We start from the raw sequence: 22977 nt of genomic DNA, 5'->3' as shown, positions 1-22977 counted from the left end.
TCCCCAGGAACCACGTGAGCCAGATCCACAACAGAGTGCACGCATCTGGAATTTGTTTGCAGTGGCTGGAGGCCCTGGCACCGCCCCCTCTCCCATCCCCACCTGCCTAATTCTGTATCTCTCTCTCTAAAATAAATAAAGTATTTTTTTAAAAATTGAAAAAGAAAAAAAAAGTTGGGTATACTTCTACAGGAGTAAGATCATTAAACAAAAGCAATTGTACCCACTTCCAGCTCTTTGTTATTGGATGGAACAAGTTCTAAAGACTTCAGTAAACAAATAGGAGCTTAGATAATTAACTTTCTATGTAAAAAGTTCCAAGTACACTTAATGAGTGACAAGCCAACATATATCAGTTAGCCTATTTTAAGGTGCCCTATTTCAGACAAAATATGGTGCCACTTTCATGAATACAAAATGCAATTTAGAAAGCAAGTTAGGTTTTGGTAAGATCAGTAGCTCTAAAAATTATTTTTGTTTATTTACAAAGTAATTTTAGGGCTGGAGCCAGGCATGGTGGTGCATGCCTTTAATCCCAGCACTTGGGAGGCAGAGGTAGGAGGATCACCAACAAGTTCAAGGCCACCAAGACTACATAGTGAATTCCAGGTCAGGCTGGGCTAGAGTGAGACCCTACTTTGTAAAACTAATAATAATAACAACGGTTAAGGCACTTGCAAAGCCTAACAACCAAAACTTGATTCCCTATTACCAACGTAATAGGGAATTTGCAATGTCTGGAGTTTGCAGTGGCTAAAGCCCGGGCACACATTCTCATACATTCTCATACTCATATTCATTCTCTCCCTCTGCCCCCTCCCTCCCTTCCTCCTCCCCTCTCTCCCTCCCTCCTTGCAAATAAATAAATAATTTTTTTTAAGGGCTGGATAGATGGCTTAGCAGTTAAGGTGCTTGCCTGCAAAGCCTAAGAACTTATGTTCCATTCTCCAGGTCTGAGACCAGAGGCCGTGAGGCAAGCACGCAATGCTGCACATGTGCCACAAGGGGGAGAGCACATGTGGAGTTCATCTGCAAGCTGAAGGTCCTGGAACACCCATTCTCTCTCTCAAAATAATAATGTAAAAATATATACTTTTTAAAAAATAATTAACTCTGGGATAGAGAGATGGCTTAACAGTTAAGTTGCTTGCCCAAAAAGCCTAAGGACCCAGATACAATTCCCCAGTAACACATAAGCCAGATGCACTAGGTGGTACATGCATTTGTAGTTCATTTTCAGTGGCTAGAGGCCCTGGTGCACCCATTCTTTCTCTCTCTCAATCTCTTTCCCTCCCTCCCTCTTTCTCTCTCAAGTAAATAAAATATTTTAAAGATAATAATCCTAATACTTTGGTTCAAAAAGCTACCATGTAAATATTATGTATGTTTGATACACTATCACAAAACAGTTTTGTCAAAAACAAAGTTGAAAACTACAAATAAAATTTATAACTAGGAAGCCGGGCGTGGTGGCGCACACCTTTAATCCCAGCACTCGGGAGGCAGAGGTAGGAGGATCACTGTGAGTTCAAGGCCACCCTGATACTATATAGAGAGTTCCAGGTCAGCCTGACCTAAAAGTGAGACCCTACCTTGAAAAACCAAAAAAAAAAAAAAAAAAAAAAAAAAAAAAAATTTATAACTAGGGCTGAAGAGATGGCTTAGCGGTTAAGCGCTTGCCTGTGAAGCCTAAGGACCCCGGTTCGAGGCTCAGTTCCCCAGGTCCCACGTTAGTCAGATGCACAAGGGGGCGCAAGCATCTGGAGTTCGTTTGCAGTGGCTAGAAGCCCTGGCGCGCCCATTCTCTCTCTCTCCCTCTATCTGTCTTTCTCCCTATGTCTGTCGCTCTCAAATAAATAAATAAAAAATGAACAACAAAAAAAAAAGGTGTGCACCACCATCCCCTGTGTTGTCCTCCTCTGTCTTAAAACAAAAAAAAAAAAAATTTATAACTAGAATTTAAAGAATCATTAAAGTAAGAAACCAGAAGCTGGGCATGGTGGCACAAGCCTTTAATCCCAGCACTTGGGAGGCAGATGTAAGAGGATCACCATGAGTTCAAAGCCACCCTGAGATTACTTAGTGAATTCCAGGTTAGCCTGGACTAAGATGAAACCCTACCTGCGGGGGGGGGGGGGGGTAAGAAACCAGGGAAGGAGAAATGGCTTAGCAGTTAAGGTGTTTGCCTGCAAAGCCTAAGTACCCAAGTAATTCCCCAGAACCCATGTAAGCCTCTAGAGTTTGTTTGCAGCCCCTGGAGGCCCTGGCATGCCCATTCTGTGCCCCCACCCAAATATCTATCTCTTTCTCTCTGTCTCTTTCTCAAAAATAATAAAACTAAAATATTAGCCAGGCATGGTGGCTCACACTTTTAATTCCAGCACTCAGGAGGCAATAGGAGAATCGCTGTGAGTATGAAAGAGTACACAGTGAATTCCAGGTCAGCCTGAGCTACAGTGAAACACTACCTCAAAATAAAATAAAATAAACAAAACATTTAAGAAAGAGAGAGGGTTTGAGGGATGGCTTGGCAATTAAAGCATTTTGCCTACAAAGCCAAAGGACCCATATTCGATTCCCCAGGACCCATGTTAGCCAGATACACAAGAGGGTGCCTCTGTAATTCGTTTGCAGTAGTTGGAGGCTCTGGTAGATCCATTCTCTCTCTCTTCCCCACTTCTCTGTCAAATAAATAATAATAAATAAATAAAAATAAAATATTTTTAAAAAGAGAGAGAAAAAGAAACCAATCAACCAACCAGCTAGACATGGCAATATATGTCTTTAATCTCAGAACTCTGGAGGCAGAGGTAAGAGGATAGCAGTGAGTTCGAGAGTACATAGCAAATTCCAGGTTGCCTGGGCTAGAGCGGGACCATACCTCAAAAACAAACAAACAAAAAAAAAAATCATGATTTGTTGTCTATAATTATGGAAGTTGTCAATAAAACCCATGACTGTTTTTTAAAGGAAAGAAACCAGATTTAACAAAAGACACAATTCCAAAGTGGCATCCACATGTCCTGGATTCCCAAAAGTCTCTATTCAATATATACTGTGTGGCCTTTCAACAGCTTTCACACCTGTATCCCACATAAACTATAGCAATCAGAAACAACTACCTAGTAATTTTAATCCTGCCTTTATATACAATCTTACATCATATATATTTATTATGCACCTTCTCTGTTAAAGTATAATCCTCATTAGAGTAGTTGCTGTGTTTTAACAACTGTATCCCTACAACCTATAACAATACCTGATATACAACAAGCACTCAGGAAGTGCTAATACAGGAAAAGCAACCACTATAGTCTCCCTACAGGCACATTTCAAGCCACTGCAATATATCCTTTCTTGAATCTGCCAATTTACAGAATGTTCTTTAATATTTATGTGTCTCTTTTTCTGAATTGCTGATAATACAGCTATCTTTAAGGCTCAAAGAAACTCTGTGATTCCAGAGCTCTTTTGAACAGCTTAGTCCGGTTTGAACTTGTAAATAACATATACAGAAACATTAGTCCTTCCCAACACATGAGACATTAACAGATGGAAGCTGCCCCTTAATAAAGGCATGTATGCCAGGTGTGGTGGTGCACACCTTTAATCCCAGCATTCAGGAGGCAGAGGTAGAAGGATCACTGTGAGTTCAAGGGCACCCTGAGACTACATAGTGAATTCCAGGTCAGCCTGGGCTAAAGTGAAACCCTACCCTGAAAACCCAAAAAATAAATAAGTAAAAAAATAAAGGCATGTATGCAGTTATAAAACAACCAAAGAAAGGATGCCACAAACTTAAAATCTTAATAAACTCTGTGACAGAAGATGAAAGGTACTACAGACACAGAAAACATTTCAAAGGTATGGCAACACAATACCTCAAAGACAAGAATCAGTTTGTGACCCTGATGTAATGAGGATTCCAGGGACCACTGACAATCTCCACTTACAAAGCAAAGCATGGAACATACCCAAAGTATCAAATGCCTTGGAACGCAGAGAAACTGACCAGGGTAAGTTCTGAGCTCTTCTCCCATATCCTACCATGGTGAAGCAGGCGTTCCCTTCACTGACACAGTCTTGTTCTAGCTGTCTACTTTAGGTAACTAACATAGCTTACCTCCTGCCCTGTAGCTGCTTCCATATCAAGAAACAGATCAAGAAGAGACCGGACCAGACGAGCTGCTTTAGCCTTACTGATGGAATTCAAGAAAGGTCGTACATACTTCAGGAGTCCTCCAAGTTCTGTGTGGGACATAATTCAGAAAAGAAAAAAACATACAGTAATATGAGTGACAACTTATATTCATTAAAAAAAAAAAACTGACCCAGGGCAAGAGGGATGACTTAATAGCTAAGGTGCTTGCCTGCAAAGCCTAAGGATCCAGGTTCGATTCCCCATATCAACAGAATGCAGATATACAGGTGACACATGTGCCTGAAGTTCATTTGCAATGGCTGGAGACCCTGGCATGCCCATTCTCTACCTATCTGCCTCTTTTTCTCTCTGTTTCTCAAATAAATAAATGAAATTAATCCAACATTAAAAAATGACCCAGTATCATAAATAAAAACACTATTATATCACTGGAATCAACTTAATATGAGTTTAAAGAGTTCCCAAATCGGGCAAGGTGGTGCATCACTTTAGTCCCAGCACTCGGAAGGCAGAGGTGGAGGATCATTGTGGTCAGCCTGGGTTAGAGACCTTCATCACATTTGAAAACAAAAAAAGTTCCCAAAATAGTCAGACATGGTAACTCACATCTGTAGTCCCAGCACTTGGGAGAACAAGCCAGGAGGACTGGCATTAGTCTGAGGTCAGCCGGTGCTAATAATAAGTTCCAAACCAGGCTCAACTACAGTGTGAAATCCTGTCTCAACCACTCTCCCCATCAAGAAAACACCTAGGACTGGAGGAATTGCTTAGCAGTTAAGGTGCTTTCCTGTGAAGCCAAAAGACCTAACTTTGATTCCCCAGGACCCATGTAAGCCAGATGCACAAGGTGATGCATGCATCTGGAGTTCATTTGCAGTGGCTAGAGGCCCAGGAATGTCCATTCTTCCTTTGCCTCTCTCTAATAAATAAATAATTTTTTTTTAAAAAAGGAAAGAAGCCAGGCATGGTGGCACACGCCTTTAAACCCAGCACTCGGGAGGCATAAGTAGGAGGATCACCATGAGTTAGTTCAAGGCCACCCTGAGACTACATAGTGAATTCCAGGTCAATCTGGGATAGAGCAAGAAATAATTTTTTTTTACTTGTTTCATTTATTTATTTATTTGCAAGAGAGAGACATACACAGAATTCTCCTGTTTCCACCTTTCTTTCCATAGTTCTGCTGGTACTACAGTCATTGGCAGCACAACACATGTGACATTACATGGGTTCTAGGGAACCAAACTCAGGTTTGTCAGGCTTACACAGCAAGCACTATCCAAAGAGCCAAGACCCCAGCACCCTCCCCCTTTTTTTGTTTTTGAGACAGGATCTCCTATGTGCGAGGCTGGCCATCAACTATGTAATTAAGGATGATCTTAAACTCCTAATTCTCCTGCCTCCATCTCTCTGGTGCTAGGAAAACAGGCAAGCACTACCCAGCCCAGTCAGACAGGGGCCTTTCGATAGTAATGCTTCCATTGGCACCCTTCTAAATAAACTTTTCACAAAGTTGAGAAGTTTTGCCCTTAAAATTTTACTATATATTTTTTAAATTCTTTATTAATCTACAAAACTTGAAGTCTTATAACTAAAAAGAGTGGCCACTATACAGCTTTCTTCTTCTCCTCCTTGTAAAATAGAGCAGTATAGGAATTCTAAGGGAATGACTTTAGAAACAGTAAAGACATGCTTGCTAAATAACAAAAATTAGACAATGTTTTAACTAAACAACTAAGGAACTATTTTTAGAATGTAGGTTGAAGTTACCTTAGTGCCACTATCTTTTTAATATTCTCCAACTCACCCTCCTGAGAACACTCACTATCCAGGACAAGCAAACCTCACCCTCCTGAGAGTGCCAATCCAATGTCCTTGAAATCCTCACCTACCTGAATAGTCAGAAGATGCACAGGACTATGAGGTGTGTACTAAAGGAACACTATACAGAATGAAGAAGTTCATCCCCTTTGCTCCCAATTACTGACCTTTGACTGCCAATCTCTTGAAATCTTGAGAAATTTTCCTATCCTGCTCTTATCCACCCTCACAAATACTACACACGTTTCCCCCCCAGGCAGGTCTCGCTCTTGTTCAGGCTAATCTGGAATCCATTATGTAGTCTCAGACTGGCCTCAAACTCAGTGATCCCCCTACCTCTGCCTCCCAAGTGCTGGGATTAAAGATGTACGTTATCATGCCCAACCCATATACTACACTCTTTTTTTCAAGCTGCCCTCATGCCACAAGCCCCATGTAATTATCTTCCCATCTTTTGACCCATAAATTTTATATATTTTAAAAAAAAACTGTTTTTAGCCAGGCATGGTAGCACACCCTTTAATCCCATCACTCAGGAGGCAGAGGTAGGAGGACCACCATGAGTTCAAGGCCACCCTGAGAATTCAGAGTGAATTCCAGGCCAGCCTAGACTAGAGTGAAACCCTACCTCAAAAAAAAAAAACAAAAAAGCCGGGCGTGGTGGCACATGCCTTTAATCCCAGCACTTGGGAGGCAGAGGTAGGAGGATCGCTGTGAGTTCGAGGCCACCCTGAGACTCCATAGTGAATTCCAGGTCAGCCTGGGCTAGAGTGAAACCCGACCTCGAAAAACAAACAAAAAAAAATCCAAAAAAATAAATAAAAATAAACAATAAAAAATTGTTGTTAGCCAGACATGGTGGCACACACCTTTAATCCAAGCACTTGGGTGGCAGAGGTAGGAGGATTGCTCAGACTTTGAGGCCACCCTGAGACCACATAGTGAATTCCAGGTCAGCATGAGCTAGAGTGAGACCCTACCTTAAAATTAAAAATGGGCTGGAGAGATGGCTTAGTGGTTAAGCGCTTGCCTATGAAGCCTAAGGACCCCAGTGTGAGGCTCGATTCCCCAGGACCCACGTTAGCCAGATGCACAAGGGGGCACACGTGTCTGGAGTTCATTTGCAGTGCCTGGAGGCCCTGGCACACCCATTCTCTCTATCTATCTGCCTCTTTCTCTCTCTGTCACTCTCAAACAAATAAAAATAAAAAACTATTTTTAGCCTGGCAAGATGGTGCACACCTTTAATCCCAGCACTTGGGAGGTAGAGGTAGGAGGATTGCCATGAGTTCAAGGCCAGCCTGACATTACACAGCAAATTCCAGGCTAGCTTGAGCTAGAACGAAACCTTACCTCAAAAACAAACAAACAAAGAAAAATTAAGACCGGGCACAGTGGCACATGCTCTTAATCCTAGCACTAGGGAGGCAGAAGTAGGAGGAGCACAAAGAGTTCAAGCCCACCCTAGACAATTAGTAAATTCCAGGTCAGCCTGAGCTAGAGTGAAACCCTACCTCAAAAAAAAAAAAAAAAAAAGCTGTCCCTCTGGCTCACCTAAGCTGGAAGGTAGTGCCTACCACCATAAGATTACAAATACATTTGCAAGGGGAAGACACAGTCTCTGTGCTGCCTGACCTCCCTGAACTTACACTTGCTGATGAGTTCCTCTTCAGCCCTCTCCTATTGGGCTAAGGAGAGCCCCCATCCCTCTAGCCCTTACTCTCCACACATGGCAGGAGCTCTCTGAACTTCTCTTTTTTTCTCCACCGTTTTCCCAGGCACTCCACGTGGGCTCTCAAGCCACAAGGGCATCTTTCCTTGATTCTGTACTCCCCTCAATAAATATGGGCTGAAGAGATGGCTTAGCGGGGCCCACGCATCTGTGGAGTTCATTTGCAGTGGCTGGGGGCCCTGATGCACCCATTCTCTCTCCCTCTCTCTATCTGCTTCTTTTTCTCTCTATCACTCTCAAATAAATAAATAAAAATAACAAAAAAAATTTTAATTAAAAAAAATAAATATAACAATAAGCCAGATCTGGTGGCATATGCCTTTAATCCCAGCACTCGGGAGGCAGAGGTAGGAGGATCGGCATGAATTCAAGGCCACCCTGAGACTACATAAGGAATTCCAGGTCAGCCTGGGCTAGACTGAGACCCTACCTCAAAATAAATAAATAAATAAAACAGTAATTACTTTTAATTTTAATATTTTTATTTGCAAGAGAGAGAGAGATTACCAGGGCCTCTTGTTGCTACAAAGGAACTCCAGATGCATGCACCATTATATATATCTGGCTTTATAAGGGTATGTGGGAATCGAACCTGAGAGTCATACTTTGTAAGCAAGTGCCTTTAACTGCTGAATGAATGGTGTGTGTGTGTGTGTGTGTGTGTGTGTGTGTGTGTGTGTGTGTGTACGCGAGTGTGCATATGTATCTGGGCACTCTGGGGCTCTTGCCACTACAAATGAACACCAAATACTTGTAACATTTTTTGTGTCCAGCTTACATGCGTAACTTGGAACTTGAATTCAGACCAGCAGGCTTTGAGAGCGCTTTTACCCTCTGAGGCATGTTCCCAGCAATCTGAAGTTCAGTCTTCCATGCTAAGTCCAGTCTACAGTGACTTTGTCCCTTAAACTCCATTTTGTGTAGTACTTTTGACTTCCTGTCTGCATGACTTGAATAGCTCTGCTTTACCCCATGTTTCCCCTACCATGATGGATGAAATCTTTAAGCAATTAAATCCTTCTGCCTTAAAAAAAGAAATCCTAGCTGGGGCTGGGTGCATGCCTTTAATCCCAGCACTGAAGAGGCAGAGGTAGGATGATCACCATGAGTTCAAGGCCAGTCTACATTTATAGAGTGAGGTCCAGGTCAGCTAGGGATAGAGTGAGACTTCATACCTGGAGGAAAACAATCCTAGCTGGATATGGTGGTGCACACCTATAATCCCAACACTCTGGAGGTTGAGGCAGGAGGACCACCATGAGTAAGTTTGAGACAGTGAATTTGAGAATGAGGACAGTCTGAGCTACAGAGTAACACCCTATGTACTTTTCAATTATATTATACAATCATATTGAATTGGGAAGGGATGTGGTGGTGCTAAGGATGAAACCAAGATTTTGCGAATGACAGAAAAGCATTCTACCACTTAGCTCATTACTGTTGGTAGGGGCTGTTTGTTTCAAACTCACAATGATCCTCCTATCTCTACCACCCAAGTGCTAGAATTAAAGGAATTCTCCTGTTTCATCATATTTTGTTAAACATTTTATTTATTTATTTATTTATTTATTTATTTATTTATTTATTTATTTATAAAAGAGACATAGGCAGGGGGAGAGAGAATGGGCATGCCACGGCCTCCAACCACTGAAAATGAACTCTAGATGTGTGCACCCCTTGGCTTAAGCGGGTCCTAAGGAATTGAACCTGGGTCCTTTGGCTTTGCAGGCAAGCACCTTAACCGCTAAGCCATCTCTCCAGCCATCATTGTTTTTAGAAGTGGCCTGTTACAATGTCCCTTCTCCCATATTTTCTACTATATTTGAACAAATGATTTCTAGTGACTAAACTATACAGAAAACAGCTTAATCAATGGTTGATTAAACTAGCTATGCTTTCCTTTTTCTTTTTTTTGGTTTTTCAGGGCAACGTCTCACTGGTCCAGACTGTCCTGGAATTCACTATGGAGTCTCGAGTCTCAGAGTAGCCTCAAACTCATTACCTGCCCTCCTGAGTGCTGGGATTAAAGCCATGCACCACCACACCCGGCTCCATTCTTTTTTGATTAAAAAAAATGTTATTTATTTATATATTTATTTGACAGAGAATGGGGGGGAAGAGAGAATGGGCACGCAGGACCTCCAGCCAAAACAAACTAACTCCAGATGCGTGCACCCCCTTGTGCAGCTTGCTAACATGGGTCCTGGGGAATCGAACCTGGGTCCTTTTGGCTTTGAGGCAAACATCTTAACCACTAAGCCATCCTTCCATTCTTTTTTTTTGTTTTGTTTTTTGTTTTTTCAAGGTAGGGCCTCACTCTAGCTCAGGCTGACCTGGAATTCACTCTGTAGTCTCAGGGTGGCTCTTTTTTGAAACAAAAATCGATTTACCTCATTCCACATGATTTCAAATACTTAAAAGATATCATTTACATTTCCTTAACTTTCCCCAAGTTAAACATCTTCAGCAATTTCAGTTTTTCTTCTAATGTCCTGTTTCTTTTTGTAATATTTTATTTATATGCTAATTTGAGAGACAGAAAGAGGCAGATAAAGAGAATAGGTGCACCAGAGCCTCCAGCCATTGCAAATGAGCTCCAGATGCATATGCCACCTTATGCATCTGGCTTTACATGGGTCCTAGGGAATCAAACCTGAGTCCTTTGGCTTTGTAGACCTTAAGTGCTAAGCCTCCTCTCTACATTATTTATCCCCTTGGTAGCCCTTCTCTGAACAAGGCTTTTCATAAAAGAATAAAAACTGAAGAAAATACTCCAAGCGGGGCTTAACAGTAGGGCCAGAGGCTTAATTCTCTGGACCTACCTACCATATATTGCATGAGAGAGCATGTTATGTTTTGTTGTTTTGGGGGGGAAGGGGGATGTTTTATTGTTTTGAGACAGGATCTACGTAGCCCAGGTTGGCTTTAAATTCACAAATCTCCAACCTCAGATTCCTGACTGCTGTCTACCTGTATCACCACATTCAGCTACAAGACAGCATGTTTAACCTTTTCCATTAGTATTCTTGAATCAGACTGAGTCAGTCCATTACGGCTTTTTGTTTGTTTTTGATATTTTTATTTATTTGCAAGCAGAGAGAGAGAGAAAACGACAGAGAAGAAATGGACACGCCAGGGCCTCTTGCCACTGCAAAAAAAAAAAAAAACTCCAGATGCCTGTGCCACTTTGTGCATGTGGCTTTACATGGGTACTGGGAAAATCAAACCCAGACCATCAGGTTTTGCAAGCAAATGCCTTTAACTGCTGAGCTATCTCTCCAGCCCAACAGTTTTATTTTTCTTTCTTTTTTTAAAGGTTTTCTTTTGCACAGACATGTAAAAGCAGGTAATTTGCCATTTTCTGGGGGCTTATGTCATTTATGTGTGTGGGTATGTGCATGCCCGAGGGCCCAGGCCACTGCAAACAAATCATTCTGCATCCAACTTTATGTGCATGACTGGGGAAACTGAGCCAGGGTTGGCAAGCTTTGCAAGCAAGTATCTTTAACTACTGAGCCATCTCCTCAGCCCCTCTGTTTTGATAAATATTTCAAGTATATAACTTTATTCTTTTTTTTTTTTTTTTTTTGGTTTTTCGGGGTAGGGTTTCACTCTAGCCCAGGCTGACCTGGAATTCACTATGGAGTCTCAGGGTGGCCTCGAACTCATGGCGATCCCCCTACCTCTGCCTCCCAAGTGCTGGGATTAAAGGCGTGCGCCACCATACCCAGCAACTTTATTCTTATCACAACTGAATTTAATCTTCCTGGATTTGGCAGTAACTGTGAATCTTAATTCTGTCCTCTACTGTACAAAAATAAGCAAGCCTTCTAAAATAGCTTCAAGCATGATGCAGGCTGCTGACCAGAGAAACAGGGATAGCTCCCTGTGATATGACAAGTCTTCTCTTCAATTTGGCAAATGATTCATTTATTAGTATGTTTTGGACAGTCACTCGGCTCACTTTAAATAATATACACACAAACACATACACATATATTTCTTCTTTCTTTTTTTGGTTTTTCAAGGTAGGATTTCACTCTAACTCAGGCTGACTTGGAATTTACTCTGTAATCTCAGCGTGGCCTAAAACTCACAGCAATCCTCCTTCCTCTGCCTCCCAAGTGCTAGGATTTACACACACACACACACACACACACACACACACACTTATTTATTTGAGAGAAAGAGGTAGATAGAAATACTGCGACAGGTGTGGTCACGCATGCCTTTAACTCGGGAGGCAGAGGTAGGAGGATCACCATGAGTTCAAGGTCACTCTGAGACTACATAGTTAATTGCAGGTCAGACTGGACTAGAGTGGACCTCGAAAAACCAAACAAAAAAGGAAAGAATGGGCACACTGGGGCCTCTAGCCACTGCAAACAGACTCCAGATACATGGCTTACATGGGTATTGGGGAATCAAATCTGTATCCTTAGGTTTTACACACAAGTGCACCTTAACTGCTAAGCCATCTCTCCAGTCTGTATGTGTGTGTGTGTCGTGCACACACACACACGCGCGCACATTATGTATTATTTATATATTTATTTATTTATTTATTTATTATTTATTTGATGGAGAAAAAGAGGTAGGCAGAAGTAAGAGGATTTCCATGAGCTTGAGATCAGCCTACATCAACAGAGTGAATTCCAGGTAAAGCCTTAGCTAGAGTGAGATCCTACCTCAAAAAAAAATTAAAACAATATGTAAGTACAATGATTGAGATGGGGAGGTAATATGATAGAGAATGGAATTTCAAAGGGGAAAGTGTGGGGGGGGAGGGAATTAACATGGGATTTTTTTTATAATCATGGAAAATACCAATAAAAAATTAAAACAAATTAATTCATAACCTGTACCTGTGTTAATATTATGAAAATATTCAAACATCCTGCTTACAGCAAATATATAGTCTGCCATTATTCTACTATACAAGATGTCAAACTTGTTCTGTGAAAGGCCAGATAGCAAAGATTTTTGGCTTTGCAAGTTAGACAGACTCAGTCAATGGCAGCTTCTCAACTGAGTCATTGTTGTACAAAAGCAATCACAGATGACACTGAAGTGAACAGGTGTGACCACGTTCAATATAACTTTTTTTTTTTTTTTTTTTTTTTTTTTGTTCTTCAAGATAAGGCCTCATTCTATCCCAAGCTGACCTGGAATTCACTATGTAGTTTCAGGCTGGGCTTGAACGCATAGCAATCCTCCTACATGGGCATGTCAGGGCCTCCCCACCACTGCACATGAACTCCAATGCATGCAACACCTTGTGCATCTGGCTTTACATGAGTACTGGGGAATGGAACCCAGGCCATCAGGCATTATAAGCAAGCACCTTTAACTGCTGGGCCATCCCTCCAGCCCCTAGGCATGCTTTTTTTTTTTTTTTTTTTTTTTTGGATGTAAAAACGTAAACAATATTTTATTACCATTTATATTATGGCCCTGGCACTGAAGAACCATTCTACACCCTCAGAGCCATCCCCGCTTTGATGCTAACCTCATTCCATCGCCTATCTTCCTGTCCTTGACCTTTGTCTATCTCCACTAAATTATTTTTCTTAATTTAATTTTTATTAACATTTTCCATGATTTTTAAAAAAAATCCCATGGTAATACCCTCCCTAGCCCCCCACACTTTCCCCTTTGACATTCTATTCTCCATCATATTACCTCCCTATCTCAATCATTCTACTTACATATATACAATACCAACCTATTAAGTACCCTCCTCCCTTCCTTTCTCTTCCCTTTATGTCTCCTTTTTAACTTACTGGCCTCTGCTACTAAGTATTTTCATTCTCACGCAGAAGCCCAATCATCTGTAGCTAGGATCCACATATGAGGGAGAATATGTGGCACTTGGCTTTCTGGGCCTGGGTTACCTCACTTAGTACAATCCTTTCCAGATCCATCCATTTTTCTGCAAATTTCGTAACTTCATTTTTCTTTACCACTCAGTAGAACTCCATTGTATAAATGTGCCACATCTTCATTATCCACTCATCAGTTGAGGGACATCTAGGCTGGTTCCATTTCCCAGCTATTATAAATAGAGCAGCAATAAACATGGTTGAGCACATACTTCTAAGGAAATGAGACCTAGGCATGCTTTTTAACTAGCCATTCCACTGGAGGAAAGCAGACATTTAGATATTTAACATCAGAAAATTCTTAAATCATTTTACCTGGCTTTGTAATACTTTCAGAAAAATTATAGATTCATATTTGGTATGGACAAACGTTTTGGAATTCCAAGGTCACATTAAGTGATAAGTCAAATGAATCTATAAATATACTACATAGAGGGATGTTAATCTATGATGAATAAATACTACCCATCACTGACAATCCTTAGATAACTACAGAAAAGCAATAACCATTAAGCAATGAGGCCAAAAGCTCTGAAGTGGGACTACACAGTTTCAAATCCTAGCTCCAGAATAATTACCTAAGGGAACTTGGATGAGTTATCAACTTTTCCTCATATGCTAAACCATGTGTGATGGCACTTGCCACACAAACAAGAATACCTGAGTTCCATTCCAGATCACACATTAAGCTGGATATTGTAGCAACAGTATCTAATCTCAGCATACTCATACAAGAATGGAAGTGGAGAAACAATTTCCAACAAACCTCAAGGGCCAAATGGCCTGTCCAACACAATGGTGAACAATATGAGTGAGAGACCCTGTGCAAATGTCGTCCTCTGAGCTCCACATGTGTGTTGTGGCACAAGCACACACACGGGGAGGAGGAAAGGGGGGAGGATAGATAATAATGCTGGGACTGGAGAGATGGCTTAGTGGGTAACAGCATTTCCTATACAAGCTTAAGAACCTGAATTTGATCTCCAGTGCCATGTAAAAACCCAATGCAGCTGAAGAGATGGCTCAGGTATTAAGGAGCTTGCTTGTAATGCCTGACGACCCAGGTTTGATATGCCAGTACCTACATAAAGCCATAAGCACAAAGTGGTACATGCATTTGGAGTTCATTTGCATGCACCTGGCAGGAGGCCATACTTTATGTCTGTGTCTTTCTGTCTATCTCTCTCAAATATTTTTTTTTTTAGCTGGGCTGGAGAGATGGCCCAGCTGTTAAGGTGCTTGCCCATAAAGCCTAATCACTCAAGTTCAATTCCTCAGTACCCATGCAAAGCCAGATGCACAAAGTGGCACATGCGTCTGGAGTTCCTTTGCAGCAGCTAGAGGCCCTAATGTGCCCATATTCTTTCTCCCTCTTTCCCTCCCTTCCTCCCCAACACTCTCACCAAGTGTGGTGGTACATGCTTTAATCCCATCACTCAGGAGTAGGAGGATTGCTGTTTGTGACCAGCCTAAGACTACATAGTAAATTCCAGGTCAGCCTGGGCTACAGCAAGACCTTACTTTGGAAAACCAAAAAAAAAAACAAGATCTTTTAGGGGCTGGAGAGACGACTCAGTGGTTAAAATGCTTGCCTGAAACACCTAAAGAGCCAGGTTAGATTCTCCAGTACCCACGTAAAGCCAGATGCATAAGGTGGCACAGGCAGCTGGTGTTTGTTTACAATGGCAGGACCTGACGCGCCCATATTCTCTCTCTGCTTCTCCCCACCCCCCGCTTCAATCTCTCTCATATGTAAATAAATAAAATATACTTTTTAAAATTTTTAATGAAGCCAGGCATAGTAACACTAATCCCAGCACTCAGGAGGCAGAGACAGGAGGATCTCCATGAGTTCAAGGCCACACTGAGGACACAGAGTGAATTCCAGGTCAGCTTGAGCTAGAGTGAAACCCTACCTTGAAAATCAAAAAAAAAAAAAAAAAAAAAAAATTTAAATGATACTTTAAATAAAGGGACCATGTAAATCTCAAAACTTCATAACTCTTTACTCAACTTTCTATTGATTGATCCAGTAATTAAAAAGGTAAATTCAGTGGATGGGGTGGCTCACACCTTTAACCCCAGCACTCCAGTAGGCTGAGATAGTTGGATCACTATGAATTCCAGGTGAGCCTGGGCTAGTGAGATCCTGCCTCAAAAACAAAACAAAAGTTTAAGTAACTACAAAAGATATTAGTTCTCCAGCTCAAGAAATTTTGCTGTATTATCTCTATCTTTCTCTTGGTTAACTACATAACCCAGAGGAAAAGTAATCCTCCTTACCTTGAGGAAGGTAATTCATGAGGTCATTTACTAGCGCTCATTCCATACTAAACAAATAAGCTCTAAATTCACTTTAAAATTGACAAAAAGTTGAAAGTTAAGCAAAACTTCTTCTAATACTACTTGACTGGTCAAAGGCCCTTTCTGGTCAACAGGACTCTCTCCTCATTCCAACAACACACCCATCATCAGAATATCACCTCAAGGGCCAGGTGTGGTGGCACACACCTTTAATCCCAGCACTTGGGAGGCAGAGGGAAGAGGACTGCAGTGAGTTGGAGGCCAGCCTGAGACTACATAGTGAATTCCAGGTCAGCCTGGGCTAGAGTGAGACCTTACCTCGAAAAACCAAAACAACCAAAAAAAAAAAAAAAAGAATATCATTTCAAGCCGAGCCAATCAATGTTTCAATTACAACTGTATCATGTGAACAACAGAATGCATGAAGCACCCAGATACCAACAGGGAAGTAGCACCAGTTAATAACGTCCTATTCATTCTGAATCAGAAAAAGAAAAGTAAGTCACCTGGATACAAAATCAGTGGGCTAGAGAGAGGGCTCAGCAGTTAAAGGAACTTGCATGCAAAGCCTGACAGCCATGGTTCAATTACACAGTACATCTGGAGTTCATTTGCAGTGGCAGGAGGCCCTAGTGCACCTTTTTACTGTCTCTCTTTCTCTCTCCTTCCCTCCCTTCTTCCTTCCCTCCCTCTCTATCTCTCTCTCTCTCTTTCTCAATTAAAGAGCCCAGCATGGTGGTACACACCTTTAATCCCACAGGGAGGAGGATCGTCATGAGTTCAAGGCCAGTCTGGGACTACAGAGTGAGGACCAAGTCAGCCTGAGCTACAGTGAGAACCCTACCTTGGGGGAGAAATTTAAAACCTTCAAATAATTAAATAAATAATGTTTGGGGTTTTTTTGTTTGTTTGTTTTAAATCCATAGTAGGGCTGGAGAGATGGCTTAGTAGTTAAGGTGCTTGCCTGCAAAGCCTAAGTACCCAAGTTCGATTCCCCAGTACCCATGTAAGCCAGATGCACATGGCACATGCATGTATCTGGAGTTAATTTGCAGTGGCTAGAGGCCCTGGCATCTCTCTCTATATATAAGCCTCTTTCTCTATCTCTTTCTCTTTGTCAAATAAATAAATGTTTAATTTTTAAAAATCCATAGTCACAGCTGAGCATGGTGGTGCACGCCTTTAGTCCCAGGACTCATGAGGCAGGGGCAGGAGTATCGGCACGAGTTCAAGGCCACCCTGAGACTACAGAGTGAGTTCCAGGTCAACCTGGTCCAGAGTGAGACCCTACCTCGAAAAACCAAAAACAAAACAACAACAACAAAAAAATCCATAGTCATTTTCAAGAAAAGGCCTAAAGTCAGTACCCTTCTTCAGCACATCATATCTACTCATTGAATAACTGAAGTTTGCTGCTGCTCACATGTAAAGAAAGAGTAAGAATTCAAAACTCAGAACCAAATCACAAATCACTATACCCTCCCACTAGAAAAAAGACTTTCCCTCATCTATACAATAAAATTGCATCACACCAGGCATGGGAGCACAAACCTTTAATCCCAGCACTGAGGAGGCTGAGGCAGGAGGATCACTGAGTTCAAGGCCAACCTGGGTCACAGTGAGTTCCAGATCAGCCTAGGCTAAAGTGAGACCCAGCCTCAAAAAATAAAAATTAAAAAAAAAAAAAAAAAAAAGCTGGGCATGGTGGCACATACCTTTAATCCCAGCACTTGGGGAGGCAGAGGTAGAAGGACTGCTGTGAGTTCAAGGCCAGCCTGAGATTACATAGTGAATTCCAGGTCGACCTGGGCTAGTGAGAGACCCTACCTCGAAAAGCCAAATACATAATATATTTACTTACATATATATATATATGTATATATATATATATATATATATATATATATATATATGTATTAGTAATAATGTAGCATTGAATTAGATTTAAAGATCTAATGTCCTGCTGCAAGACAAGCTCAACAAGTGCCAAGAAGATAAAACTGAATTACACCACAAATGAACTGCGTGTTACATGCAGTCCCATGTTTAACAAGCAGAAGTTCATTTGGCATTTCAGATAAAGGTAGTGTAGATACAATCCACTGGTCACACTTACCAGCAGCTTGTCCAGTCTTCGCCAGGAGAGACCCCAGTTCAAGGATGCTCTGCTCTTTGACCTGCACTGCCTCCTCATCATTTTCCTGAATGTCACGCTTCACTGTGAGGAGAAAATGAACTCTCTTAACATTATGAATAAAAAAAGATCCAAGCCAGGCGTGGTGGCACACGCCTTTAATTCCAGCACTTGGAAGGCAGAGGTAGTTGGATCACCATGAGTTCGAGGCTATCATGAGACTACATAGTGAATTCCACGTCAGCCTGAGCTAGAGTGAAACCCTACCTCGAAAAACAAAAAACAAACAAACAAAAAAGATCCATTACAAACTCATATTGACCAAAAGATAGCTTTAAGAGAACCAGGCAAATAAGAAAGAAAAAAAAACTCCCTATAATGAAAAGTAAAATAATCATGTATGCTAGGACTGCCTTGTGTTAATCATTAAAAGATTCCTGTCTTTGATTTTAAGTGGACCTTTTCGTACAATCCAGCAGAAATCCCCTTATCCCTAGACACTGAGATGTCTGCTGCATTTGCTTAAGTTTAAGCAAACTTACAACAAATCCTTCACACTTATGGTGGTGAGGCTCTTGCTAGTCACTATGTTCTATGAAGACAGAAAACATGTTTATGCATTTACCTGTCACAAGCTACAGTCAAATATCAAAGTTAGTGATTAGTACATAAAGTCAAAAGTCCTTCAGTAAACTTTAAATCCTTGGAAAGTTTCAGCTGGTAGGTGTGTTAGGATTAAAGACCTCTATAAAATCATTCTGAAACAAACTATGGACCTTCAGCATGGTCCTGAGAAGTTACACACAGGATGGAATGCCACTTTATAATGAGTTCAGGTTATGTTAAAATAATTTTCTGCTCTCTGTCCCACTTTCAACCGTTAATAATTATTCAAATACTTGAACATCAAATGGCCTCTCCAAGTTTGTAGTGCTAATTTTAGTGACCATGACTAGTTACCAATTCTTTTATAAAGCATCATGACTTGACAAAAACCGAAGTTATGATACTCCATGATGGAAGTGCAGAAAAAGTAAGGCTGTCAACCATCATGACTCAAGCTTGCTCTAACAGGAAAGCTTCTGGGAGCCTCTGGTAGTACAGTGAGCAAGCAAGAAATACCCTAATGGCAACGTTATCAGTAATTTCAACTTTAGGAAAACTATTATGTACTTGGCACCAAGAAAAAGTTAGCATTAATGCTACTCACATTAGTTCTAGATATTAGTGTGTGCTCACAGAATAGAAATGCGTATTTAACAGTGACTAAGCCCACTCAAATGCTCCACTTCTCTTAAGTGACTAAAGATCCACACTTCAAAATGCAACACTTTAGCACCAAAATTCCTGCAAAGATACATTTTGACCACTGTCTCCTGTCCTTCTCTGGTAGGCCCAAAGATAAAGGACACCAAGATCTTGTCATCCTCTCGTTGTGCAAGTGTCGAAATTCCACAGATTAAACAGACACTAACATCCTGCAGTTGCACATTCTCATACTACTTGTTGATCCAATCTGAATCTTCTCAAGCTACATTTTTGAAAGATCACAGTACTACGAAAAGGAAGCCCATGCCCTAACAGAACCTTTCCTGGGGCTGAGCATCAAAAAGCCTTCTCCGTCAACATCAACTTTTTTTTTTTTCTGTTCACACCCGAATCCCAGGAAAGGCGACTGACTTGGAGCTCCTATTTCAACTTTCCTGTTGAGCGCAGTGTTTTAAGACAAGAAGTCATCACACCACCGTGTTGAGAAAGAAAGGGAAAAAAAATCTCTTCCCCCCCCCCCCCCCGCTCCGGCCACGTGCAGCCTCTGCCCGTACCGACGAGTTCCCCGAAGTCCCCCGGCTGACAACCAACTTCGCGAAAGTAAGCTCGCGGCCGTCCGGAGGAGAGCGGGAGGACTGAGTCACCGGCGCTGCCACCGGCACCGTCCGCCGGGCCGGCGAGAGGTGCGCGCCCCCCGCCCGCGTCACCTCCGCCGGGTCCCGGGCGCGCGTGGCCGGGGGTCGGGCGAAGCCGCAGCCCCCCCCCGGCGTCCCGCCCGGCACAACTTAACTCCGAGAGGAGCGCGAGCGCCCGCCCGGCCGGGCAGCCCACGGCCCCCGACAACCACGGCGGGAAACGCCGGCCAAGCCCCGGGGCCGTCAACGCGCCCCGGCCAGCACGGCTCCCGGCGGTCGCGCCCCGGCTCGGACGGGGCCCCCAGCGCGGGGACCGGGCTGACGAGGTGGGGGCCCCCCGGCCGGGCCCTCGCTCCAGCCCGCGCCGTGCCCACCGTGAGTCAGCAGCCAGCAGGTGGACGCACGGGCTGCCCCGGGGCTTCCCGCCGCACCGGCAGCCGGAGGGATTCCGGGAGCCCCCGAGCGGCCTGCGCGCCCCCCGGCCCGGCCCGGCCCCCTCACTCTCACACACACACACACACACACACACATACACACACGCACACACAGTGAGTCAGCAGCACCACCGCCGGCGAGCCCGGCCCCTCTCCGCCGCCGCCGGCCGACCATAGGCTGAGCCGGACCGGCGGGACCGCGGGGGGCGGGGGCGACGCATCAAACTTTACCGATGGAGTGGAGGATGTCGATCGAGGCCTCCCGGTCGGTGCTGAGTAGAGACTGGGCTCTCTGGAACTCTACCACCGCTGCGGCCGCCATCTTACCGCTCTCACACCGTCCCCGGCCGCGGCCGCCGACGCCGGAAACACATACCCGGAAGACCCGCCTTCACGTCCCGGCCCCGAGGTCTCCACCTCGGCCTCGCGTCCCAGAGCACCCTGGGAGTTGTAGTTTCCGTGCGGCGGATAGGACCGTGAGGGTGAGGGTAGGGGCTTCACCGCGGGTGGGATTGCTGACTCCCCGGCGCCACCTCGTGGCCACCCGCGAAGGCATAGACGGGGCGCGGAGCTCCGCAGACAGGTCTGTCAGAGCCTGCCTGAGTGCTTACTGAAAAGCTATTTGTGCCTTTCTTTTCAGTGTCCACGTTCTCCAGTTATTGGTGGCGATTGACGACCTTACAGTGCCCGCTCAGTGGCAAGGAATAGTACCATTCAAATGCATTCAAATGTCTACCTACATTTCCTTTCCAGGCTTGAATACCGTACTCAACGTGGCTAAACCCACTGATGTCACAGAAAACTATCTGCCCCATCTACTCAGTCTTCCATAAGAGGCGCACGTTATAAAGTGGAAATCATCTTTGACCCCTTCACTCACTCAGTGACTTCTTGGGATTCAGACAGAAGGTTCAACTCAATTCCCTAGCTGAAAACAGCGAATTTTCTTCCCATAGCTCCAGTTACAATTCCTTCAGCTATACTCATATATCTGCGAAAAGGAAAAGACATCCTATGTGATCATTGAGGGTTAAGCGGAAGGAAGTTGCTTAAACTATATGGAGGTAGTTCAATATGAGGGAGACCTTTTTTTCAAGGTGAGAACAGTACAGAAATGGAATGTGTTATCCTATAAAAGGGACCTGACACCGTGTTTCTCTGTGACTGGATATAGCAATTCATATATGTCACCTTTCTAAAAACTATTTTATATTTATTTATGAGAGAGGGAATGGGCATGCCAGGGCCTCCAGCCACAGGAAAGGAACTCTAACACATGTGCCAACTTGTGCAATCAGCTTGCTTGGATTCTGGGGAATGAAGCCTGGGTCCTTAGGCTTTGCAACAGGCACCTTAACCACTAAGCTATCTCTTCAGCCCCTATATGTCAACTTTTATTTGCTCAAAAACGTTACTTGAGGAGAATGGAATTTCAAAGGGGAAAGTGGGGGGGAGGGAGGGAATTACCATGGATATTTTTTTATAATCATGGAAAATGTTAATGAAAATTTTTTTAAAATAAAAATAAATAAAGTTAAATGAAAGCAAAAAAAAAAAAATGTTACTTGAAGCCAGGCGTGGTGGTGCATGCCTTTAATACCAGCACTTGGGAGACAAAGGTAGGAGGAATGTCATGAGTTCAAGGCCACCCTGAGACTACATACTGAATTTCAGGTCAGCTTGGGCTAGAGGGAGAACCTATCTAGAAAAAAAAAAAAAAAAAGAATGTTATTTGAGGGCTGGAAAGATGGCTTAGAGTTTAAGACATTTGCCTGCAAAATCAAAGGACCCAGGTTCAATTCCCCAGTACCCACATAAGCCAGATGCACAAGGTGACATGTGTCTGGAGTTCATGTACAGTGGCTGAAGGTCTTGGCACACCTATTCTCCCTCTCTCTCTCTCAAATAAAATGATATGTGAAGAAGATATTATTTATTCCTTTTTAATTTTTTTTTATTTTAGAAAGAATGAGAGAGAGAGAACTGGCGTGCCAGGGCCTCAGCCACTGCAATTAAACTCCAGACCCCTCCACCACCTAGTGGGCATGTGCGACCTTACGCTTGCCTCACCTTTATGTATCTGCCTAAGGTGGGATCTGGAGAGTTGAACATGGGTCCTTAGGCTAAACCATATCTCCAAGCCTATTTGTTCCTTTTTAATGGATGAGGAAACTGAAGGAAATTAAGGGAGTTGGTGCAACTCCAGTAATTAACAGAGTGGAAAACTGACAAGAGATGTATTCCTAACTCCTGGATGTGATCAAATGAAAATCTCATAAAGCTACTATAAACATGATTCCTGACTTTGTTTAGAATTTTGTCTTATACTAAATTTCTCTCAATTCTGAGATTCTGTTAATTTCAATGTAAAGCAAACTTTTTTCTCAAAAAAAAAAAAAAGGCATTCCTCCTTTCCCAATCTAGTATACAATTGATGATATTGTACTGCCATGTTTCTTGTTTGTTTGTTTGTTTGAGGGTTAATCCAGGGCCCGACACATGCAGCACTAGCACTTTAAAGACTAAAGTACATCCCCTGTCCTCCGGGCATGGTGGTGCATGTCTTTAATCCCAGGACTTGGAACCAGAGGTAGGAGGATTGCC

General features: G+C 42.9%; 1 protein-coding gene across 1 annotated transcript in view; it reads right to left on the bottom strand.

The window, feature by feature from the left end:
- Positions 1 to 20737, bottom strand: part of Psmd11 (proteasome 26S subunit, non-ATPase 11) — a 59139-nt gene extending 38402 nt beyond the window's left edge. Inside the window, exons 1-3 of the mRNA XM_004664579.3 lie at positions 20605 to 20737; positions 18018 to 18119; positions 4124 to 4248 (exon numbers count right to left, since the gene is read on the bottom strand). Coding sequence (XP_004664636.1) covers positions 4124 to 4248; positions 18018 to 18119; positions 20605 to 20695 — 318 coding nt within the window. The 5' untranslated portion in view covers positions 20696 to 20737. The remainder of the gene's footprint in view (positions 1 to 4123; positions 4249 to 18017; positions 18120 to 20604) is intronic.
- Between the last annotated feature and the right edge of the window lie 2240 nt (positions 20738 to 22977).

The sequence above is a fragment of the Jaculus jaculus genome, chromosome 9 (assembly GCF_020740685.1).
Source record: "Jaculus jaculus isolate mJacJac1 chromosome 9, mJacJac1.mat.Y.cur, whole genome shotgun sequence".
Taxonomy (NCBI): Eukaryota; Metazoa; Chordata; class Mammalia; order Rodentia; family Dipodidae; genus Jaculus; species Jaculus jaculus.
The sequence above is the reverse complement of the archived record's forward strand: the minus strand, read 5'-3'. Positions and strand labels throughout refer to the sequence as shown.